The 22,695-nt window shown below is 42.1% G+C and overlaps 1 protein-coding gene across 1 annotated transcript in view; it reads right to left on the bottom strand.

Moving 5' to 3' along the window:
- Positions 1 to 43: 43 nt before the first annotated feature.
- LOC144580348 (transport and Golgi organization protein 1 homolog) overlaps positions 44 to 22,695 on the bottom strand; it is a 28,071-nt gene continuing 5,419 nt past the window's right edge. The window contains 5 exon segments of the mRNA XM_078356482.1: positions 44 to 814; positions 9,877 to 10,028; positions 10,830 to 10,991; positions 12,747 to 14,963; positions 14,966 to 15,554. Coding sequence (XP_078212608.1) covers positions 377 to 814; positions 9,877 to 10,028; positions 10,830 to 10,991; positions 12,747 to 14,963; positions 14,966 to 15,554 — 3,558 coding nt within the window. The 3' untranslated portion in view covers positions 44 to 376.

Here is a 22,695-nt window from a genome sequence, read left to right as displayed (position 1 = left end):
TTTTTAACAAAGATAAATATTTATTCATTAAGTAAATATTCAATGAATACTTTTTTTTTATTGCATTTTAGGTTGTGGGGTAGATAGTTGCATAGGTACACACGTGGCAGTGTGATTTGCTGCCTTCCTCCCCTTCACCGGCATCTGGCATTTCTCCCCATGCTATCCCTCCCCAGGAACCGGCGATTTAGGGAGGACCCCGGCTGTAGGGAGGAACCGGAGGTGGCTCCGTCTCCGCGGACTCCCGGAAGGTGGTGCCGCCCCTTCCGTTCCCCGGGCGCGTGCGCCCTTTTATTCGGCTCTTCTAGGTTTCCGGGGGTCCTGTCCCTTCCAGCCGGGGCGGGAGCGGACGACCACACGCCTAGGGGTAGCCCGACTATGCGTTGGGGGCTGCGCCCTCGCAGGCCTCGGGCGGCGGCCCTGGCCACGGCCCGAATTTTGTGGGGGACGCCTCGCTTTCCCTGCCGCCCGGGATGGCTACCGGCGACGAAAAGGCTTCTGGAGCAGTCGGTCTCCGGGGCCAGTAACCACCAGCCGAACTCGAATGGCGGCAGATACCGGGACACGGTGCTGCTGCCGCAGACCACCTTCCCCATGAAGCTGCTGGGCCGCCAGCAGCCGGACACGGAACTGGAGATCCAGCAGGTACGGGCCCTGCTTCGGCGCGGGGCCTCCGGAGAGGCCAGACCCAGCTGCGGGCTCCTGGCGCTCGGCGGGAGCCACACCTCTGCGCTCCACGCCGGTGCGGGTGGGCAGGGGTGTGACCAGATTGGTGGAATTCTTCTGCCTCCCATGGAGTTTGTGGGCTGAAAACCTAAGTGTAGAAATCTCTAGATGAGTCTCCCTCCTTTGTAGCAGGTTCCGGGGCGGGAAATTAAGGGGGACACTAGCGATACCCAGATACCAGCATGTATCGCACGTGTGCCCCATTTCTCCCGTAGGCAGAACAGATCAACTTTGGGCACTTTTCCAATGCCTTGTAAAAAGTAAATTCACATGTCCACATGCAAATAAAAACCTAGGCTGGGCGCAGTGGCTCCCGCCTGTAATCCCAGCACTTCGAAAGGCCAAGACGGGAGTTCAAGACCATATTGGCTAGGCCTCCTCCCGCCCAACCTTGTTCTTAAAAAAAAAAACTTAAAAAAACCTCAGTTATGACGAATGAGGGGGAAGCTTAAGTCCATTTTTTGGGCTCTTTAGATCCCTAGTTGGAATTATGACTCGTTTGAAATATGAAGTAGCAGTACTTGCTCAGAGTCCCCTTTATAGACTATGTGTCTATTTCCTCTACTAACCTAAGCCTTTTTTTTTTTTTTTTTTTTTTTGAGACAGAGTCTTGCTCTGTCGCCCAGGCTGGAGTGCAATGGCACGATCTTGGCTTTCTGCAACCTCCGTCTCCCGGGTTCAAGCGATTCTCATGCCTCAGTCTCCCAAGTAGCTGGGATTACAGGCATATGCCACGACTCCTGGCTGATTGTTGTATGTTTAGTAGAGACAAGGTTTCACCATGTTGTCCATGCTGGTCTTGAACTCCTCACCTCAAGTGATCTGCCCGCCTTGGCCTCCGAAAGTGCTGGGATTACAGGCGTGAACCACCGTGCCAAGCCTAGACTGAACTTTTAAGGGCAGAGATTCCTCTCGTTAGTATCTGTAATTCTAGTCTTTAAAAATCTCTGATATTCTTGGAATATTGGTTAAGTAAATATACTGAGCTAAATATTCTGACAGTTAATCTAAATTTTTTTTTTTTTTTTAGAGATGGAGTCTTGCTCTGTCTCCCAGGCTGGAGTGCGGTGGAACGAACTTGGCTCACTGCAACCTCCACCTCCTGGGTTCAAGCGATTCTCCTGCCTCAGCCTCCCGAGTACCTGGGACTACAGGCGTGCACCACCACGTCTGGCTAATTTTTGTATTTTTCAGTAGAAACAGAGTTTCACTATATTGGACAGGCTGGTCTGGAACTCCGGACCTCAGGTGATCCACCCTCCTCAGCCTCCCAAAGTGCCAGGATCACAAGCGTGAGCCACCGTGCCCGCCCAGAGTTCATCTGATTTTTTAAAGGCTTTTTATTTAGTACCTTCTCTATGCTAGAGTGACAGTTTCCAGTGTTTTCTTGTTTAATCTTCACACCAGCCCTGTGCGATGGATATTATTAACACTTTTTTTTTCAAATGAGAAAGCAGGCTAAGTGCATAGTAACTTGGCCAAGATCACACAGCAAGTGAGGGAAGGGAAGTGAGACTGCCATACATGTTGTTCCCAGATTTTGGGAGTGGCAAGCGTCGCAGCCAAAGAATAGCAAGAATGTGTGTATCGGGAATCTGTAGGTCCTTCAACGTGGTGGGGGTGGGGAGTGACGAGAGAATGCCCAAGAACTTAGTGGTACTAAACCTTTGGAGGGTCCTGCCTATCATGTAAAGAGTTTAGACTTCAGTCTTGAGGTGTGTGGGGAAACTACTGAAAGGTTTTAAGAGATGTGTACTCAGACACACATTTCAGAAACCTCACCTTGTATTTCAGAGTTGAATAGATTGGAATGGAAATAAGCAAGTGTTGGCTGTTATTGATTGTAAGACTCAGGAGTATGTATTTATATGATGTTTAGATATCGTTGTTCTTTTTAAACAGAAATGTGGATTTTCAGAACTTTGTTCATGACAAAGAGAAAGAAAAGTAAAGACAGAATTTTGCCTTCCTGATGGACCTCCTCCTGCAAATGGTGACCCTCATATTGGACATGCTTTAAATAAGGTAATTATAATTTAGGTTATGACACTTGAAAGAAAGTGTTTATGTAAATACTCTTAGAGAGTGTACTCTAATTATATGAAAATTATGTAAATTTACATTGGCATGTAAAACTAAAACGTTTTCATACAAAGCAATATATAATTTTAGTACTGCATGAAAAAAACATTGCTGGTATTTGCTTTGAGCTTAATGTTATTTTATATTAGTAAACATCATCTTATTCAGTAACGTAATTATCGTGCAAGACATTGTCCTGGGAATAGCAGTAGACTTTTTGTCTACTGCTATTAGTTATGGCTTGGTGGGGTACAGTGGGTCATGCCTGTAATCCGTGTCTGGGCCACAGCATGGATGTCAATAATAATCAGTTCACTGATTTTTCAGTTCTTTATGTACATTTCAGTGGGAATTTTTGGGGAGCACGTGGCCTTGAGCATCTGTAGTTTCAAAACCAAGAATTTGGTCACTGAATGGGTCAATAGCGCTATTAGAGGCCAGGCGCAGTGTGGCTCACGCCTGTAATCCCAGCACTTTGGGAGGCTGAGGTGGGTGGATCAGTTGAGGTCAGGAGTTCGAGAGCAGCCTGGCCAACATGGCAAAACCCTGTCTCTACGAAAAATACAAAAATTATTTGGGCGTGGTGGAGCACTCCTGTAATCCTAGCTACTCAGGAGGCTGAGGCAGGAGAATCATTTGAACCCAGGGTGGGGGATGGAGGTTGCCGTGAGCTGAGTTTGCACCATTGAACTCCAGCCTGGGTGACAGAGCGAGACTGTCTCAAAATACCAAAAAAGTGCTGTCAGAGTAGTATTACTACATATTGTGACATACATTGCATATTGTATTATGTAGTAAATTATATTGAAAACTTCTGAAACATTTTAGACATGTTACACATCTTGCACATTTGCCAGTATTATTTGCTTCCACACAAGCCAAACTACACTCTACTGCTTGCTGATTTACTTTTAAATTTTTAGACATATGATATCAGATGGTATAAAAAAGCATTTATTTCTTTCAGTGGAGAAAACTGATGTGCTTGGTTTTATTTTGGTACATGCTATTTGATACCAGTTTCATTAAAATTTTATTTTTGGCCGGGCACGGTGGCTCAAGCCTGTAATCCCAGCACTTTGGGAGGCCGAGGCGGGTGGATCACGAGGTCAAGAGATAGAGACCATCCTGGTCAACATGGTGAAACCCCGTCTCTACTGAAAATACAAAAAAATTAGCTGGGCAAGGTGGTGCGTGCCTGTAATCCCAGCTACTCGGGAGGCTGAGGCAGAAGAATTGCCTGAACCCAGGAGGCGGAGGTTGCGGTGAGCTGAGATCGCGCCATTGCACTCCAGCCTGGGTAACAAGAGCGAAACTCCGTCTCAAAAAAAAAAATTTTATTTTTGTTAAACTTCACATTTCAGATATTGATTCAAATGAAATTTTAAGAATACGGATCTCTTGTACATCTTAGTTTTCCCTGATGATGACATTTTGGAAAACCGTAGTATAATATTACAAGTAGGATATTAACATTGATACAGTTAAGATGCTGAACATTACTGTAAGAATCCCTCTTGTCGCCCTTTTATAACCAAGTTATCTTCCTCACGTTGTGTTCTCTAACTGCTTTCAGCCATGGATATATTCTGCAATTCTATATTTTTGTTATTTCAAGAATGCTATGTAAATGAAAACATGCAGTTTATAATCTTTTGGGACTGATTTCTTTCACTCAACATAATTCCCTTGAGATTCGTCTAAGCTTTTTAGTAGTAGTATTTTTTCATTGCTGAGTAGTATTCTATGGTGTGGATGTATCACAGTTTACCCATAAACCTGTCGAAGTACACAACTGGGTCGTTTACAGTTTTTGGATATTAGGAATAAAGGTGCTAAAAACATTAATGTTCAGGTTTTATGTGGATGTAATTTTTTTTTTTTTTTTGAGACAGGCTGTTTCTCTTACCCAGGCTGGAGTGCAGTGGCGCAATCATAGCTCACTGCAGCCTCAATTTTCTGGGCTCATGCTATCCTCTCACCTCAGCCTCCCAAGTAACTGAGACCACAGGTGCAGGCTACCAGGCCTGGCTAATTTTTGTAGAGATGGTGTTTTGCCATATTGCCCAGGTGGGTCTTGAACTCCTGGGCTCAAGCAGTTCACCTGATTTGGCCTCCCAAAGTCTGTAGCTTGCACCTTTTTTTTTTTGAGACGGAGTTTCACTCTTGTTACCCAGGCTGGAGTGCAATGGCGTGATCTCGGCTCACCGCAACCTCCGCCTCCTGGGTTCAGGCAGTTCTCCTGCCTCAGCCTCCTGAGTAGCTGGGATTACAGGCACATGCCACTGTGCCCAGCTAATTTTTTGTATTTTTAGTAGAGACGGGGTTTCACCATGTTGACCAGGATGGTCTCGATCTCTTGACCTCGTGATCCACCCGCCTCAGCCTCCCAAAGTGCTGGGATTACAGGCTTGAGCCACCGCACCCAGCCTAACTTGCACCTTTTTACTGTGATGTCTTTTTTCCATTTCTTTGTGTTTTTTCCTTCTTGGAGTTCATGGAACTTTCTGGATGTATGGGTTGGTGTTGTTTAATACATTTCAGAAATTTTCATTTATTACTTCTTTGGATATTTTTTCTGCCTCTGTTTTTTCTCCTTTCCTCTGAAACTCATTATGCATTTGTTGGTTTGCTGAATGATGTGTGTAATGATGGCTCTGAGGCTCTCTGTAGTTTTGTTATTATTCTTTGAATTATACAGTATTTATTGATCTATCTTAAGTTTATTTTTTCTTCTGCTAGATTGTATCTACTGTTGAACCTCTCCACTGAATTTATCATTTTGTGTCTTTTTTATTGTTGTTTGAGACGGAGTCTTGCTGTCCCCAGGTTGGAGTGCAGTGGTGCAATCTTGGCTTATTGCAACCTCTGCCTCCCGGGTTCAGGCAATTCTCCTGCCTCAGCCTCCAGAGTAGCTGGGATTACAGGCACGCACCACCATGCCCAGCTAATTTTTTGTATTTTTAGTAGAGATGGGGTTTCACCATGTTGACCAGGATGGTCTCGATCTCTTGACCTCGTGATCCACCCGCCTCGGCCTCCCAAAGTGCTGGGATTACAGGTTTGAGCCACCGCGCCCGGCCTTCCATAACGTTTTCCATAATGACTGTACACTGATTGACATTCCCACCTAAGTTATCATAGCTCCCTTCTCTCCACATCCTTGCCATCATTTGTTACTTTCTGTCTTTTTGATAGTAGCCATTCTAACTGTGCTAAGATGATGTCTCCTTGTGGTTTTGATTTGCACTCCGCTGATGATTAGTGTTGTTAAACATTTTTTTGAATACCTCTTATCCATTTATATGACATCTTTTGAGAAATGTCTGTTCACACCCTTTGCCCACTTTGTAATGAGATTATTTGTTTTCTATTTTTTTTGTTTTTGCTGTTGATTTATTTGATTTCCTTTATAAACTGAGTATTAGAGTCTTGTCAGGTGAATAGTTTGCAGATATTTTCTCCCATTCTACAGGTTGTCTCTTCACTCTGTTGATTGTTTCCTTTGCTGTGCTGCAGCTTTTTCTTTCTTTTGAGACAGAATCTCACTTTGTCGCCAGGCACCAGGCTGGAGTGCAGTGGTGCGTTCTTGGCTCACTGCAACCTCCACCTCCTGGGTTCAAGCGATTCTCCTGCCCCAGCTTCCAGAGTAGCTGGGACTACAAGCGTGCACTACCACCACCAGCTAATTTTTGTATTTTTTAGTGGAGACAGGGTTTTACCATGTTGGCCAGGATGGTCTCGATCTCTTGACCTTGTGATCCGCCCACATCAGCCTCCCAAAGTGCTGGGATTATAGGCATGAACCACCATGCCTGGCCAGATTTTTCTTAATATAGTCCCATTTTTCTATTTTTGTTCTTTTACTTGTGCTTTTGAAGTCTTAGCCATAACATTTTTGACTAGACCAAATGTTAGTCTGGAGAGTTTCTCCTATGTTTTCCTGTAGTCGTTTCATAGTTGTGGGGAGTCGTAGATTTAAGTCTCTCATTTGAGTTGATTTTTGTTTATGATGAGAGGTAGGGGTCTGTTTTTATTCTTCTTCACACAGATAGCCAGTTTTCCCAGCACCATTTCTTAAAGAGCGTGTCCTTTCCCCACTGCATGTTCTTGGTGCCTTTGTTGAAAATCAGTTGGCAATACACCGGTGGATTTATTTGTGGCTTCTCTATTCTGTCCCATTGTTCTAAGTGTCTGTTTTTATAACAACACCATGCTGTTTTTTACTATTAACTTTGAAGTATATTTTGAAATTAGGTAGTGTGATATCTCCAGCTTTGTACTTTTTGCTCAGTGCTGCTTCAGCTATTTGGGAGTCTTTTGTGTTTCCATATGAATTTTAGGATTGCCTTTTCTGTTTATATAAAGAATATTAGTGGCATTTTGCTAGGAATTGCGTTGAATATTTACTTTTCTGAGATGGAGTCTTGCTCTGTTTTCGCTCCCGCATATGAGTGAGAATATGGGACATTTGTCTTTCTATGCTTAGCTTATTTCATTTGCCCAGGTGGCAGTGAAGTGGCACAGTTTTGGCCCACTGCAACTTCCGCCTCCTGGGTTCAAGTGATTGTCCTGCCTCAGCCTCCTGAGTAGCTGGGACTGCAGGCATGTGCCACCACACCTGTTTAATTTGTATATTTTTAAAAGAGATGGGGTTTTACCATGTTGGGCGGGCTGGTCTCGCACTCCTGACCTCAAGTGCTCAGCTGCCTCAGCCTTGCAAAGCGCTGGGATTACATGTATGAGCCACGATACCTGGCCACATTGAATCTTTACACTGCTTTGTGTAGTGTGGTCATATAAATGATATGAATTCTTCATAAGTATGGGATTTTGTTTCATTTGTTTCTGTCTCCAGTGTCTTTCCTCAGTGTATCATAGTTTTCCTTGTAGTGTTGTTTCATCTCCTTAATTAAATTTATTCCTATTTAATTTTTTGGCATAGTTATTGTAAATGGTGTTACTTCCCTGATTTTTTTTTTCCAGCTAGTATGTTACTGTTGAATGGAAATGCTCCTGATTTTTGTAGGTTGATTTTAATAGACTGCAACTTTGCTAAACTTGTTTACCAGTTCTAAGAATTTTTGGTGGTATGTTTAGGTTTTTCTATATGTAAGATCATATAATCAACAAAGAGGGACAGTTCAACTTTCTCTTTTCCTCTTTTCCAATTCTTTTATGTCTTCCTCTTGCTCTGGCTAGGGCTTCTAGTACTATGCTGAATAAGAAGAAGTGGGCATCCTTGTCTTGTTCCAGTTCTCAGGGGGAAAGGCTTTCATTCAGTATGATGTTGGGGTTTTAGTCATTTATAGCCTTTATTATGTTGAAGTATGTTCCTTCTTTGCTGAGACTTTGTTGAGAGCTTTTATTAGGAAGGAATGCTGAATTTTTTCAAATGCTTTTTTCTGTCTTTGTTAAAATGATCATTTGGTTTTTGTTCTTCATTGATGAAGGACATAACACATTGTTGATGTGTTGTATCACCTTTTGACTTACATTATGTTGAACCATCCTTGCATCCATGGGATAAATCCCACTTGATCACAGTGTATTATTTTATTATAATTGTTATTTTGGAGATGGGGTCTTGCTCTGTCACACAGGCTGGAGTGCAGTGGTGCGATCATAGCTCACTGCAGCCTCGAATACCTGGATTCAAGCTATTCTCATGCCTCAGCCTCTAAAGAACTGGGACCATAGGTGTACGCCACCAGGCCCAGCTAATTTATTTTATTTTGTTTATTTTGAGAGACAGGATCTCACTGTTGCCCAGGCTGTCTTAAACTCCTGACCTCAAGCAGTTCTGCCTCAGCCTCCTACCTAGCTGGAATTAATACGTGTGAGCTACTGTCTCCTGCTCTGCTATCTTTTTGATGTGCCGTTGGATTCAGTTCGCTAGTATTTTGTTGAGGATTTTGGAGTCTTTGTTCAACAGAGATACTGGCCTGTAGTTTTCTTTTTGTCGTGTCTTCGGTTTTGGTATCAAGGTAATGCTGGCTTTATACAGTGATTTAAGAAGAGTTTCGTCCTCTTCAATTCTTTGGAGTAGTTTGAGCAGAATTGTTGTTCTTTATGTATTTGGTAGAATTCAGCAGTAAAGCCATCTGGTCCTGGACTTTTCTTTGTTGGGAGACGTTTTGTTACTGATTGAGTCTGGTTGCTCCTTATTTTGTTTCAATTAAAACAAAAGTGATGAAAGCGCCCATGGGTAAGGACTTTGAGACCAGCCTGGGCAACACTGCGGAACCCCACCTCTACTAAAAATAAGAAGAAGAAGGAAAAAAAAAAAAGGCCAGGCGTGGTTGTGCACACTTGTGATTTCAGCCACTAAGTGGACTGAGGCAGGAGGATCACTTGAGCCCAGGAGGCAGAGGTTGCAGTGAGCTGAGATCACACCACTGCACTCCAACCTGGACGACAGAACAAAACCCTGTCTCAAAAAAAAAGGAAAAAAAGAATTAACAGCAACTACTCACGCTTCCCTGGCTTCCCCAAATAACCTTTCCTTCATGCCTTCACTTCTCTGAATGTGTTATTTTTTCTGCCTGACTGCATGGTGCCCGCCCCCCTGCCCATCTCCCTCCCCAGCCCTTCTATTTGGCAACTCCAAGTCAAGCTCCCATCTGTCTTTCGACTGTGCTTAAAGCATCTCTCAGTAAACTTCCGGCCTTTCATATTACTCTCCCACCACAGTGAACCAATTTATGCCATAGATTGTGCTACCATCAGGTAAATACTTCTCTTTCTGCTCATTATCACAGTACATTTCAAGTGAATGTCTCTCTCTCCTGGCTAGACTGAAAGGATCCTGAAGAGAAGAACCGCATTTGACAGATGTGCCTGTGCCCAGCTCGGGCATGTAGTAAAGCCTGCTCATGTGCTGAACTAAGAGCCCATTAAAGCCACACACCTGTGGCTCATTTCAGGATCTCTCTTCACAGGATCAGGAGTCATCTTCATAAACACATTTTAAGTCATTCACCTCATGCTCAAAATCAACTTAGAAACTGTAATAATCAACATTTTAGCTAAAAAAAAAAAAAAAAAAGCCCTATGTGTGAAACTTACCAACTTAGTTAAATAAAACGTGAATGAACAGATTAGAAGGATTGTCTTTTCCAAGGGTGGGACGCTTGCTGGCTCTTCGGCAACCATCTCCAGTTGCTTGTTTGCTTCAACACCATCCGTAGGAGGGTCTTCTGTTGTAATTGGCCCTAGAACTGGGAGGAAAAAGATATTTTGTGCTTTAGAATAAGAATTGTTTCTCATTTTAAAAAAATACTTATTGAGTATCAACTAAATGTTAGGCACTATGCCTGGAAAGTAAACTTTCCCATCTCACCTGATGTTGCCCGAGCACTATGGTGAAATACTCTTCGTATCAGTCTGCCCTGGACTATTACAAACTCCAATGTCCGTACTGTCTCCTATAAGCTTATGGTATAAACATACCTGGACCCCTTCACTGTATTTTAAGAAGTTTTATTTACCATGTCCAGATAGCAAATCAAAAAAAAAAAAAAAAAAAAAAAGAACTGCATTGCACAGTACTCTATTTGGAAAGAGAAGGGGTAGAGTAGAAGGAAAACAGAATTTGTGTTTTAGAGCGGTGGTTCTCCAACCACTGCTAATTTGCATCAGGTCAGTCTTTCCTGGAGAGATATCAATCAGTATTTTGTCAAACACAGACTGCTGGTCCCACCCCCAGAGTTTCTGATGCTGTCGGTCTGGTTGAAAACCACTGTTTTAGAGCATGAGGCCTTTGAAGAATAACATTTTAGATTGAAATAATTTACACAAGACAGTGACAGCCAAACATTGGTTTGTAGGTTAGTTACAGTCTCTGGTGTCTTTCCTATTTTTGATCTCCATCTGTCTGAACGCCTGCTTTTCTCTCAGCTCTGGGATCCGCTTTTCCTTTGAGTTTAACATGTCTCTAGCTACTACCTCTGACAATGAATCTCCTAGAAGGCCTTCTTTTTGATGTCTCCACTTCGTAGAAAAAAATCAGCAAGCTTTACCTGGGTCCAAGTCTTTCTCAGTATGTGGCTTTGGAAACACTTCTGAGGCACGAGTGTCCCTCATCACAGGTTGGTCCAAGCGGGTGGGCTTTTCAGGAACCTTAGCGTTCAGTTCTGCGGTGTTCTCTTGTGACACGTTATCTTCATGCGGTGGTTGCATCTCTACAGGTGAGAAGAATGCATTGGGCTAGCACAGCTTGATGACACTACATGTCTGGCTAATCCCACTGACCATCCCAGCTGCAGAGCACCTCAACATTGCCCACCATGCACAGGCATCCCATGGAGCACAACTGGGCAGGGAAATAAGAATTTCAGTTTCTTTTATTCCATTTAAAGGATGACTAATCTACATAATAAAATCTACAGCGGAGTATTTCATAAATAATTATATTTATGGTAGGGACTTCAGTAACTTCTTTCCTTGGCAAACTCACCTATGCCCACACAAATAAATGTGCAAAAGAGAATTCCACTTAAGAGCAGAAATGTGAAACATCTCTTCTGCAGAGAAGTAACATGAACTCTTGCACGCACAAGCATGCTTTTTCTCACAGAACTAGTACAGACAGGGACTGCCACGGCAGGGCAGCTTGCTGAAATGTCTTTCGAATACTTTCAAAGTACCTCAAAGAGTCAGAGGAAGTGAACCCATCTCCTTCCCTAAGAGGCTCAGGGGACAGTCCAGTGTGATCTACAGCAAAGGTAGATTTCTTTGTAGTCTCCTATTTTACCCTGAAAATTCACCTGAATTTTGCATTCTCATCCAAAACATATGTTTTAATTAAATGCAAAAAGAGTTCTCCTCCCCCAAGTCTCGGGAAAAATTAGCAGTCTGGGGAAATACATTTGCCTTTGGCTTTCTGTCCCGCTGGTGCTCTTGATTCAGATACATCTGTCTGAAAAGCCTGCATACATCAGGTGCGGTAGCTCACACACGTAATCTTAGTACTCTTAGAGGCCAAAGTAGGAGGGTCACTTGAGGCCAAAAGGGCAAGACTGGCCTGGGCAGCATATTGAGACCCTGTCTCTACAATAAATAAAAAATTAGTTGGGTACAGTGATGCATGCCTGTAGTCCTAGCCGCTTGGGAGGCTGAGGTGGGAGGTTCACTTGAGCCTAGGAGTTAGAAGTTGCAGTGAGCTATGATCATGCCACTACACTCCAGCCTGGGTGACAGAGTGATATCCTGTCTGAAGAAAAAAAAAAAGAGAAAGAGGAAGGAAGGGAGGGTGGCCAGGAAAAGGGAAGAAAAGAAAGAAAAACCTACATGCAGAGAATAGAACAAGGACCTAGAAATCAGAACGCTTATGTCAAGATATTGGCTCAGAGTCAATGCAGCTGAATGGTTTCCACGCATCAAGTGCTGCATTAGAAGGCTTCCCATCCCTGTCCCAACCTTGATTAATCTGAATGCAAGAACCTTAGATCCAGGAGGGTTTAACTGGAGTAAGTGCTTCCAAAAAACAGGAAGAACAAGCCATCCGCAAAAGATAAAACTGGAGAGAACATAGGAATTCAGCCAAGGCATTGATCTAAAAGTTATACCAGTCAATCCATGGTTAGAGAGCAGTTATCTTATGATTGAAAAACTGTGTTTAATAAAATCCTTTCATAATTTTATATGACATCTGTATTTTGTACATTACTTTCTGGGTTATATCTTTAACTTTTCATAAAGTTTCCTTTTGAAAATGCTAACCAGTCTCAACTATTCCAGGGGAAACAGCAAGAAATCCTCCTCCATGCTGCAGCCTAAAAGAAGGCAGGAAGGAATATGTGGGCCTCCCTGTGTTGTCCCTCCTTTAGGCACACTGGAAACTCAACAGAGCTTTACAAGTAAGATACAAGGCACCTCAGCGAACCCTGCTCCGCCTGCTTCTCCAGCCCAATTCTACAAGGCCATAAGTATCTCACCTTCCATTGCTTCACCCAAGCCTTCCTCTAGAGGTGGTGCCATCACCAGTATGGCTGTCTCCTCTGCTGTGGAGTGCTTGTATCTGACAAAATAGATGAGGTCTTGAATGTCGTCAAGCACTGCAGCCTCTTCGAATATGTTATTTTCCTTCATCTCCAGATATCTATACACAGCCACACGAATATCGAGCATTTTTTCTGCTATGCTCAGAATTTGTGACTCAGAAGCACGGAAGACCTTATCTAGGACCTTTTCCACATTATAGGGCAGGCTCTTCTGCTGTGCTGACTTCAGTTTTGATGACATTTCTTGTAGCAAGGATTCCAGCTCATGGACATTAAAGTACTTCTGGAACCGCTGCAAAGACTGCCCTTTAAAGAAGCTGCTTATGATGGGCAAGTCCTCCCTCTTGTCACTATACTCTGGCTTTACAGTTGTACGGGGAATCCAATGGAACAAGTCATCTTCAAGGTCTGTGGCAGCAGACCCCTGGCTTTCTGTGCCCATGTGTTTGTCTGCGGTCACATGGTCCTCCTTTGAGAGTTCTCCCTCAGGCTTCTATGCAAGCCATGAGGTCTTCAGATGTTCCTCAGGGTTGTTGTTCTTCAGATAGTCAGAATCTTTATTCTGAAACACTTCACCTAACTCTGGAGTCTGAGTCTTTATGCGGTCAGAAAAGTCGCTTCCTTCAGATGGTCCGTGTGCTTTCTCGTCTGCGGGAGGGCATTCTGTTTCCACCTTTGTATATGGTTCCCTGCCTCCTGTGTTGACTCCTTTGGCTGCAGTCTCACGCTTTTCTTCACTATCCAACATCTTACTAGTTTCTTGCTTGCTTTCTTCAATTTCTGGATCAGGATTAGTGGTCCCCAAAACTGCTTTTTTAGGGACTTGTAGATTAACATCAAACTGCCTGCCCTGAATTCCAGGGTCTTCTTCTTTAGACCATTTTGCACTTACAGCATTTTCATCCTCCAGTAGTTCTTCAGGGGGATAATCATCCTCTACTGCTTCTGAAAGGAAAGCTGGTTCTCCTGTGCTGTCAGATTGGTATGTCTGTCCTGCTTCTTGTGTGCCCTGCATTGCCTCGTGATGAAAAACCTCCTCATCCGAGGAGTCCTCTTTGGCCCCGCCCTCGGAGAGCCTTATCTTCTCACTTAGTTGCTTATTGACTGTGGCAGCCAAATCTCTTTGTTGCCAAGAAAGATTTCTTCCCAGGATGGGAAGCTTTTCCTCCAGTTTTCTGGGCAAACCAGTCTCATCTGGAGAGGAGAATCTAGGTTGGTTTTGAGTTTTAAGCACTAGTTCCTCTTTAAATTCCTCACGTTGATGCTCCACTGGAAGCGTGTGTGGTTTGGCTCCATTTACTGAAGCGTCTCCCTCCACCCGGTCTCTGGATGCGTTAGGGTGGTTATCTCCCATGACTGGTGCAGTACCCAAGGATTCCTGTTGAATCTTTCTGTCATTCATTTCATTCCCTACAGCTTTCTGTGCAGATTCACTCCCTGAGCCACCTTCCAAAATCTGCTCTCCAGGCTTTTCTTCGTGGGGAATTCCTTTTGAGATATAAATAACTGCTCATTTTAGGTCATTTTCTTTATCGTCGAAGGCTGATTTTAATGCATCTTTGCCCTTTTCATCAGCCAGCATAGAGCTGAGGTTATTGCTGTGAGTAGACCTGTACACAGTCATCCCTTCTTGCTTTTCATCCTCGAATTCAGTCTCATCTTGGACCAGGCCCTTCTTGGATTCCTGAACTTCCCACCCTTTTTTTTAAATTTGAAGTTCTGTGTTTACTTCTGGGCCTTGGTCATTACTTGTTTTAGGGATGTCTACAATCAAAAGACCATCATGTACATTGTCTGGGTCACTATAATCTGTTGCTGACTGTGGTTTCCCCTGTTTGCTATCTGGGACTAACGGATCATCATCTTTTTCTTCCTCTGAATTAGAGCTCTCTACATCCAGTGTATCTGTTTTTTCTTCACCTCCTGCGACAATAGAAAAGATAGTATCCCCCCAGGTTGTTAGTATATTTTTATCATCATTTTTGATGCCAGGGTGCACAGTTGGCTCAGCCTTATCCTCTTCATTCGAATTCGGCTCTTTATCTGTTGAATATTTCTCATCTCCAGACTTTGCTGGAGTTTTGATACCTTCCCCATCTGTAAAGGTGAGTAATGGCTTATCAAAGTCTTCTTGGTTCTCCTCATCTTCCTTCCAACTGCATAATACTCAGCATCCAAATCCTCATCAAAGTCATCTTCTAATGAAGTAACAAGTCTGGTTGTCTCATCATCAGATACAATTGCATCCGCTGTTGAGCCAAATTTGGTTTTCAAGTCTAGAGTCATTTCTTTTTTCAAAAGTTTATAGGCATCAATCTTATCCTGTTCATTTGAGACCTGAGAACTATTGCTGGTTTTGTTGTTCTCACTTTCTGGCACTTTTAGTTTATCTTGCAGCATTTCTTCAAAAGCCTCATATGAAGGCTGCTCTCCCTGAGCATGATGTGCTTGGCTGTTTGTATGGGGGTGGTACTTCTGAGCTGTAAACTGTTCCTGAAGATCCTTTGCCTTTTCTGAGAACACTCTGTCACTTTCTTCTGAGTTGGCTTCTACTGGTTCAGGCTCAGTTTCACTTTCCTTAGCTAACTCAGGGATCACTCCCACATCCTGCGAAGTTTTTTCTACAACTTTCTCAGCATCTCCAGTTGCAGAATTGTACAGTTCCAAGAACCCTAAAAGTTCTTCGACATTATGATTATCAAAATCATCGCTTCCTCTATCAAAACAAACAAAATTTGTCTCCTGTAAGAAAAAGAATCAGTGTGTCATTAATCAAGTGTCACAAAAGCAAACTCTTATCCATGTTAATGACTGAGATCATCCCAAATTCAGGTTTGGCTCTAAAGGAGCTTTTGTGCCAGTGTTGGGCACCTGTTCATGGGCAGTGGGTGGACAGGAGGCTGGAACCCACTTTCTTATCTGAGAAATACTCCTGGCTTCCTTTCATTCTCTCTTCCTCGGGGGAGGAATGATTCACGTGGTTGGTGAGTTTGCTCAGTCCCATTCCTGTTTTCTGTTTGGGACCTCCTGGAGAGAAAAGACACATTCCATTCCGTTCCTTCATGCTGTCGGTTTTACAGGGACAGTCCCCCTTGGGGAGACCCCTAGTTGGGTAGCTCTGTTTGTGACTGGGTAAGTCCATCTTAATTTAGACTGTAATGTTAGAAAGCCCATTATTTCTGCATACTCCAATGACAGTGTTCGCGCCAAGGGCTTGAGACAGTAGCGTGACTATCCCCATCTTGGCTGCTGGACCTATCTGCCCTCTCTCCCTGCTCTCAAGAGTTGTCAAGTTGAGGCAAAAAATGGCTAAGCCACTGAGGCAAAAACAGAATGCAGAGTAAGGGCTTGTGGTTTATGAGGACATTGTGCTGACTGCTTCATATACCCTTTAGTCTCTGTGTAAGCAATAGGCTTGCTGCAATTGAGATGCCTGAGAGGGGCAAAAGACCCCTGCCCATATTTTCTCAGGAGCTAAGCCTCTGTTCAACCTCCTGATGGAAAACATAGTTAACAAGCCACCTTAAAGGGCACCATTGTTTGCTTGCACTGTGTATCTTTGAAAAACGTATATTAACTCTTAAACTGCTTTGTAAGCTATTATCACAGGCCCCCTTAAAAATGCTTTGTGAGCTGTTATCTGAAGCCCCTGATAACTATTTTTACATGATTTCTGTTCCCTTTTCTGTTTGCCCCGTTTTTCTGCTGAGCTAAAGTAAATGTAACAAGAAAAAAGGTATAAAAGCTGTAACCTACAAAAATAAAGTGCTGTGTGCTGCTTGACTGCACACAGACCTCCAGACTCTACTTTCCTGTGTTCTTTCTTTTCCGCACACTCTCTCCCTTAGGTTGAACGAGACATCTACGTTGGTGGTCTTGGGGACTCCCGTGGGTCGGTAGCCCCCCTGGCAGACGTGCCGGACCCCGACACTCCAAACAGCTTTATCAGTAAGTAACAGGGTCATTTTGATCTATGTGCCCAACTTCTGGGTGTCTCAATTTGTTTTGAGCACAGGTGGGGAAGAGTGAGGTGTCATTTATTGGGTTCCCCAACTCCCAACATCTATACCTGATGTTCTGGGAATTCACCTCATAATAACCCATCTAGAAGGAGCTAAAAGACCATCGGCTTCTCTACAGTGTGCCCTACATGCCATACTTCGCTGCTCATCCAGTCAGAAACAGGCAGAATAACCTGGCTGTCAGGCTCCTAGTCTACAGGGATTTGGGAATCATATTTTCCTTGGATTGAGAAAGATAAATCAGCTTCAGAAGGAACTTACTGAGAAGAGGTGCATGAGATGTAAAAATCTAAGAGAACAAATAATGGTGTAAAGGGGGCTCCCCATTGTGTTACTGCCACAAGAACACCCTGAAAACAGGAATCAGTGAGGTAGGTACTTAACTCCAAATAAGGGTTCGAGGCAGCCACTGAGATCTGCTCTCAGGATTATCAGTAAATTTATATTTTTCCTTTCCTCCAGTAAATAAATTGACACACAAGGAGCCATAAAACATGGAAAAGTTAAAAAAAAACAACAAAGATAATTTTCTCCCCCTAACTAAACATTCACAATCTTCTGGGGAGACCTGTCTGGTGTACTATAGATGAATGATGTCCCTCTTTCCGTCATGCCCACTTCTGAGCCAATTGTTTTTAATATCAAGGGAATGATGCAATGGGAACTGCAATGACTACACAGAATCTAGAGCAGGTCAGGTCTCTGTGACCAATGAACTGCTGTCTCACACTCATCTCCTGAGCAGTCTCTTCATCAGGAGTGAAGCCAAACAGGCAATAGGACTGACTATGCAACCCCTGAGGGCATCGGGAAATTGTAAGCATAGTGGTAGCTCTGACTTGATTCTGCCTATCTCATCTAAGAACTGCCCTAGCCCAGCAGCCTGCATGCTCTGCAGTAACCCCAAACAGCTATTCAGACTTCTACATGAAGACAGGCATCAATTACTATATATTCTAAAACTCAGAAAATAATCAGATGGGGCCAGGCACAGTGTTATAGATATATTATGCAGCCCATCATCCTAGCACTTTGGGAGGCCAAGGCAGCTGGATCACTTGAGGTCAGGAGTTCGAGACCATCCTGGCCAACACGGTGAACCCACATCTCTACTAAAAATACAAAAAATTTGCCAGGTGTGGTGGCAGGCCTGTAGTCCCAGCTACTCGGAGGCTGAGGTAGGAGAATTACTTGAACCTTGGAGGCAGAGGCTGCAGTGAGCTGAGACTGCACCACTGTACTCCAGCCTGGGCAGCAGAGCGAGACTCCATCTCAAAAAAATAATAATCAGATGGAATGCAGATACCAGAAAACAAAATCCTTTTAGTACAAAACCATTGTGCACCATAGATTAATGCTTTATAGAATGTGTAGTCAGTGCCTTAGAGATTTGAGACTGGACCTTATCTGAGACTCTCAGGTTCCCTTTTCCAAATCTATAGCCACAATTCCCTAAATCATTAAAGAGTCAATAATAAGAAAACCTTTAAGTCTGCATTTCTGGCTCAGTATAAAATTAGAGCTTGATTAATGTAACCTGATTTCTATATCCTTAACAAGTCTAACAACTATCCAATAAATAGTTTTCAAATTGGGATATAGCTTCTCCTTTTGCTCATAAAATGAAGTTATTTGCCTTCTAACATTAATAAGTAAATACAAAACTATTGTATTCTTAGCTTTTCACATATAAGGAAGCAAAGAAAAGCCTTGTATAAGAGTACACAGTCTTATATAACAGTATCTATTTCAATATATTAGATAACTATCAGATTATGATAAAATCTCATTTAAATTCTTTGGAAATTTTTCTTTCTTTCTTTCTAGGTAGTCATGTATAAGCCAACTTACAACTGAGAACAAGGCAGAAACCACAACTTACATCTGTTGGAACTTGTAGCTCTTCTTTGGAATATTCATGAACTACCTGGATTAGATCTTTTGGAAAAGACAAAAGATGTCTTTTGTCCAAAAGAATGGGCAAAAGGGACAAATATCAATCAAATTCTGTATGAGAAATATAAACGAGAGACTTCTTAGTAGTGTAGAAAATATACAAACACATAGGTAAGTAGATGTAACTAAGAGAGGTAGACAGTTGCTGTTGTAATTACACCAAGATTATTACTTATTACTCTGAACATTTAAGTACAGAAAACTGTCAAGCAAACGTTTCTATAACTGCGGAATTTTTTTTTACTACATTCGGCTTAATTCTAAATGCAGGACATGTAAGGTTAGTGTTTAGAAGTAGATAAAAGATCTGTGTAAGGGAATATTATTGTATATTTTATATGATTAAAACTGCATAGCAAAGCTGGTTATAAACTCAATTCCAAATAACCTCTAGCAAAAATGTAGCTGCACATTTCATAGCATTGGTCATAACCCAGGACTTATAAGTATTTCTTAAACAATAAACAACAGCCATGTCATAAGTAAAAAGAATACAAAGTTTCTAAAATACATGATCACTACAACAAAAGGCAAATACAGCTGACCCTTAAACAATACAGGTGTTAGGAGCACAGTCAAAAATCTCATATAACTTCTGACTCCACAGAAACTTAACTACAAATAGCCTACCAGTAACTAGAAGCCTTACCAATAACATAAATGGTCAATTAATACATATTTTACATGTTATAGGCATATGTTTTATTCTTACAGTAGAGTAAGCTAGAGAAAAGAAAAGGTTATTAAGGCCAGGCATCGTGGATCATGCCTGTAATCACACTGGGCAGTGGCAGGAAGATCACTTAAGTTCAGGAGTTTGAGACCAGCCTGGTGACATAGTGAGACCTTGTCTCTACAAAATTTTTTTTTTTTAAAACTAGCTGAGCACAGTGCCATGCACCTGTAGTCCCAACTACTGGGGAGGCTGAGGTGGGAGGATGACTTGAGCCCAGGAGATTCAGGCTGCAGTGAGGCCTTAGTGAGCCATGATGGCACCACTGCTCTCGAGCCTGGGTGATAAAGTATTAAGAAAATTGAAAGAAAAACATTTTCTATTTATCATTAAGTGGAAGTGGACAATCATCCTCATCATCTTCATGCTGGGTAGGCTGAAGCAGAGGAAGAAGAGGAGGGGTTGGTCCTGCTGTTTCAGTAGTAGCAGAGGCAGAGGAGGTAGAAGAGGAGGCACACACACTTGATGTAACTTTATGGAAATACAATGTAATTTCTGTCTAGCTTCTTTTGCTTTTTCATTTCTCTAAAAATGTTTCTGTATGGTACCAATTCTTCTTCTACTGTTTGCCTTATTTTCAGTGCCCATATCAGACATTGGTCCATGTTATAACAGAAGGTAATAGCAGTCTTTAATAACTGAAACCCTTCTATCAGACTGTCTGATACTGACTTGTTCTCTGGCCTTTATGTCTTCTTCCTCACCGTCTGGCACTAGTTTTGAAGCACCCATTTCCGTCAAGTTGTCTCCTGTTAATTCCTCTGGTGTGACGTCTGTTAGCTCTTAAATTTCTCCAAGATTCATATCTTGAAACCCTTCATCCTCACCGTTTTTGCCATATCCACAATCTGTTCCGTGATTTCCTTGACTGACTGTGTCACAAATCCTGTGAAATCAAGCACAACGTCTGGATACAGTTTTCTCCAGTGGTCATTTATCTTTTTAGGGCTTGATGACTTTCACAGTCTTTTTTATAACAATGATGGCATCTTCAATGACAGAATCCTACCAGAATTTCACGATCTTCTTGCTATTAGCATTCTCTTCCATAGCGTTGACAATCCTTTCCGCGCAGTATGGACTGTCATGGGCCTTGAAGTTCCTCGTGACCTCCTAATCTAGAGGCTGAACTAGAGATGCTGTGTTTAGGGCAAGTAGACCACTTCAGCTCCTTTGGTACTGAACTCACAAGGTTGTGGATGGCTGGGGGCATTGTTCGATATCAAAAGAACTTTAAAAAGCAGTTCCTTATTGGCAGTTACTTCCTAACCAGGGACAAAGCATTGATGGGATCAATGCAGAAAAAGGGTTCTCACTGTCCAGACCTTCTTATTGTATATCCAAAAGACTGGCAGCTGGTATTCAACTTTCCCTTCAAGACTCAGGGGTTAGCAGATTTATAGATAAAGGCAGAAGGCAGTCCTGATCATAAACCCAGCTGCATTTGCACACAACAATGGAGTTGGCTTATCCCTTCCTCTTTTAAATCCTGCTGCTCACTTGTTTTCCTTATTAACAAATGTCCTTTATGGCATTTTTTTCCCCAAAATAGGGCACTTCTGTCAACATTAAAAACCTGTTCAGGCATATACCCTCTCTCCTAAATGATTTTCTTCATGGTGTCTATGAAATATTCTACTGCCTCCTGGTTGGCAGAAGCTGCTTCTGCTGTTGGTTTGACTTTCTTTAACGCAAACCACTTTCTAAAATTATCAAACCATCCTTTGCTGGCATTAAATTCTCCAGTGTTAGACCCTTCACTTGCCTTTTGCTTTAAGTTGTTATACAATGATTTTGCTTTGACTTAAATCACATTAGAATCTATAGGTATGCCTTTCTAACAGCAAGCCTATAACCACATAAAAGCTGTATTTTTAATAGTACATAAAATGGTATTTTGCAAAACAAAAAGTGTAGGATCTCCATGACTGCTGGCATAGCTGCAATAACAGCTTCAAGGATTTTCTTTCCTTTTTTATAATGGTCCTTATGCTAGATTTGTTAATCTTGCAAACACAGAGCTGCAAACCTCAGTCTACGGCACCTATCAAGCAATTCGACTTCTTGTAATGTCATTACTTTTCTCTGCTACTTGAGAGCACTTCCAACATCACTAGTGACACTCTGTATGGGTTTCATAGTGTTATTCAAGGTTTACAGTATTGCACTAAACACAAAAAGTACACGAGAACCACAAGAGATCACTTTTTAAGCACTATACAATTTATTGGAGATGAATTGCTCATGTGGAATAATTAGTGTCACATTTTAAGTGGACACTCACAATACTTGAGCTCAGCAGAACAGCAAGAGTTGGTGGTTATGATATATTGGAGTAAAATTAATTTATGCAATTACGATTTAATATTTTATCTTTATGTTTTACATTTTCCTCCACTGCGAAAGATGCCATGTAAGACCTGAGTTTGTGTGTGTACGTTTTGATAAATTTTAACCTTTTATATAGATTTGTGTATGTTTTATGGTAGTAAAGAATACACTAGGATCTACATATATTTTATATATTAATAACATACCTAACTTTTTCTTAATTCTTTCAATATTTCTAGGCTATGCAGTCTGAGAGTTTTTTCAAATTATCACAAACCTCCATGAAATGTTATAATACATTTATTGAAAGAAATCTGCATATAGTGGACCCACAGAGTTCAAACCTGTGTTGCCCTAGGATCAGCCGTATTTGCTGATATGATGTGTTATACTGTCATTTTCCAAAATCACATTACAGGTGTCTGGAGACAAAATAAAATTACAATGTAACACACAATAATCTGCACACCAAGCTTTCATTTCATGCAAACTCTCTATAGAAAGTAATTCCATTCATTTTCAGCACTAGTAGCTAAGGTATGTAAAACGTGCCCTCTTGAGAAACACAGTCTTTTACTAGCCACTGTCTGAAAGGAAGAGGTAGCTCTCCCAATCATTAAGGGAGGAGGCTGGCATGTAAATCAAATGTACAAAAAGAAAAAGGCCATCTTATCACTATTCTATTGATGAGTGTTCTTGTTCTATCTGAAAACTACCTGGAAGCAAGTATTAGTAGTAAAATACTGCCGTGAAGATTAGATAAGGGCAGTTAAACTGTGTGTTATTGGCAGATCAAGTCTAAAATGCTAAGAAACTGAAAAAGACTGCAGAATGAAAACTA

Source organism: Callithrix jacchus, chromosome 19, assembly GCF_049354715.1.
Source record: "Callithrix jacchus isolate 240 chromosome 19, calJac240_pri, whole genome shotgun sequence".
In the NCBI taxonomy this organism is placed as follows: domain Eukaryota; kingdom Metazoa; phylum Chordata; class Mammalia; order Primates; family Cebidae; genus Callithrix; species Callithrix jacchus.
Note: the sequence above shows the minus strand (reverse complement) of the source record. Positions and strands in the feature narration are given on the sequence as shown.